Raw genomic sequence first — 1,729 nt, 5'->3', positions numbered from 1 at the left:
GCATCCCTGGCTCCTCTCCCCCTGCACCCAGGGTGCCCACAGGCATCCAGGTGCTCTGCAGAGCGGGAGGTGGGCTGAGTGTACTGGGACTGCCGGGTATGGGGCCAGCAGGGGTTGGAGAAGGGAGTGACAGGGCCAAACCCATGTCCTACAGCTGGCAAAGCCTAAGAGGGCTGGGGGTCTTGCGGGGCAGGCGGGTGCCCTGGTTGCATGAGCCGTTTCTGTCCCTGCACAGCGGTGACATCCCTCTCCATGCCCTCTGCTGGCTTCCTCGTTATAATGCACATGCTAACGAGGCTGCAAGAGATGAACGTTTGCAGTGTGCTTTGCATTGGAGCCTGCATGCTTGTTAGCCCGTGTGGGGAAAGCTGTATGTCCCCCAGACACCCCCCACAGTGATCAGGGATCCCTCTTCCTTCAGGACCATGTCTGGGGGGAGTTTGTTGGTGCTCAGATCTTCCCCTGGCACGGAAGGTCCCCCAGCCGGAACTGAGCTGAGCCTGTGGGCTGTGTGCTGGAGAAGCTCTCAGAGCCACCTGATCCACCCCCCTGATCACCGCCATGTCACACAGCAGCCCTGGCCCGAGCCCTGGCACTGCCGCAGTTTCCCCTTCCTCAGCAGATCCTGTCCCCTGTGGACTCTGAAACCAACTGATGGACAATGCAGATGCATGAGAGCTTGTGCTGGTGACCACAGGCCCCGAGAGCCTGAAGCCACTGCAGGGTGCAGCTCCAGGGGACAGTAAGCCAGCGAGCACAGGCCATGGGGTACAAAACCCTTCCCAAACCAGGGAGCATGACACCCTCCCCCCACTTCCCACATTACACACATGCACCAAGGCACCCTAAGACTTCCCATACCACCCGGCTGCCCAGCACCCAACATCCACAGCTGGGCAGGGGTAGAAACCCTGAGGTTTCCTCCTCTCGCAGCATTTACCTTGGTCACAAACTTGTTTTCTTTCTCGAGCTGCTGTGCACCCTGGTCATAGATGGTCTTTTTGACAGAGCATGGTGGGCGGTAGGAGTCGGTGTAAGTGCTGATGGGAGTCTTGTGTTTTTTGGAGAAGAGGAACATGGTGCCGCAGCCCGCTGGGATGGGAGTGCTCAGAGTCCCAGAGGGTCCTAAGGGTGCCCCACAGGACCAGCAGCACTATGTGGGGCTGGAGGCTCCCAGCCCACTCAGAAAAGAAAACAAGGCCCTAGGTGCTACTGCTCTGCCAACCCAGGGGGGTACTTATGCCATTGGTGATGTCATAGTGTGAAAGCATGGAGATTTGGTGGCTGTCAGCCTGTGGCTACTCTCCTAAGAATAGCAGGTCCTAGATTAGAGCACAACAACTACTGCCTGCATCGCTCCATGGGCACTACTGCACCCTCCTGGTTTTCTCCTGGCTCTTGGCTACCTCCCCTCCTCCAGGCAATTAGCTTAATAATGGTAGGAAACAGTTTCAGCTGGTCCTAGTCAAGATGATTTTATATTGGGAGGTATCAGACCAGCAATTTTTTTTGCAGCCCCTCTCTCCCGTATTTCCTTGGAAATCCTGCAGCAACTCAGCTGTGTGCACACAGCACTGCACCACACCTATGCAGTCAGTGCACAGGGCACAGCACCAGGCACTGCTGGCCCAGCCTACTAGGGTAGCCAGGGAAATTACCACCTGCTCTGTCTGCCCTCTTTAATTAAAAAGCTGGATTTAGGTAATCCTGTGTGGCTTGTTTGTTTTTT

General features: G+C 56.4%; 1 protein-coding gene across 1 annotated transcript in view; it reads right to left on the bottom strand.

The window, feature by feature from the left end:
- The window catches only part of LOC104292336 (spermatid-specific manchette-related protein 1-like), a gene marked incomplete at its 3' end in the record, with an annotated part of 2,603 nt that extends 1,525 nt beyond the window's left edge, over nt 1-1,078 (bottom strand). Inside the window, exon 1 of the mRNA XM_009891695.1 lies at nt 941-1,078. Coding sequence (XP_009889997.1) covers nt 941-1,078 — 138 coding nt within the window. The remainder of the gene's footprint in view (nt 1-940) is intronic.
- Between the last annotated feature and the right edge of the window lie 651 nt (nt 1,079-1,729).

This window comes from Charadrius vociferus, unplaced genomic scaffold (genome assembly GCF_000708025.1).
Source record: "Charadrius vociferus isolate BGI_N301 unplaced genomic scaffold, ASM70802v2 scaffold4089, whole genome shotgun sequence".
NCBI classification, from domain to species: domain Eukaryota; kingdom Metazoa; phylum Chordata; class Aves; order Charadriiformes; family Charadriidae; genus Charadrius; species Charadrius vociferus.
This window is presented reverse-complemented; position numbering and strand designations above follow the sequence as displayed.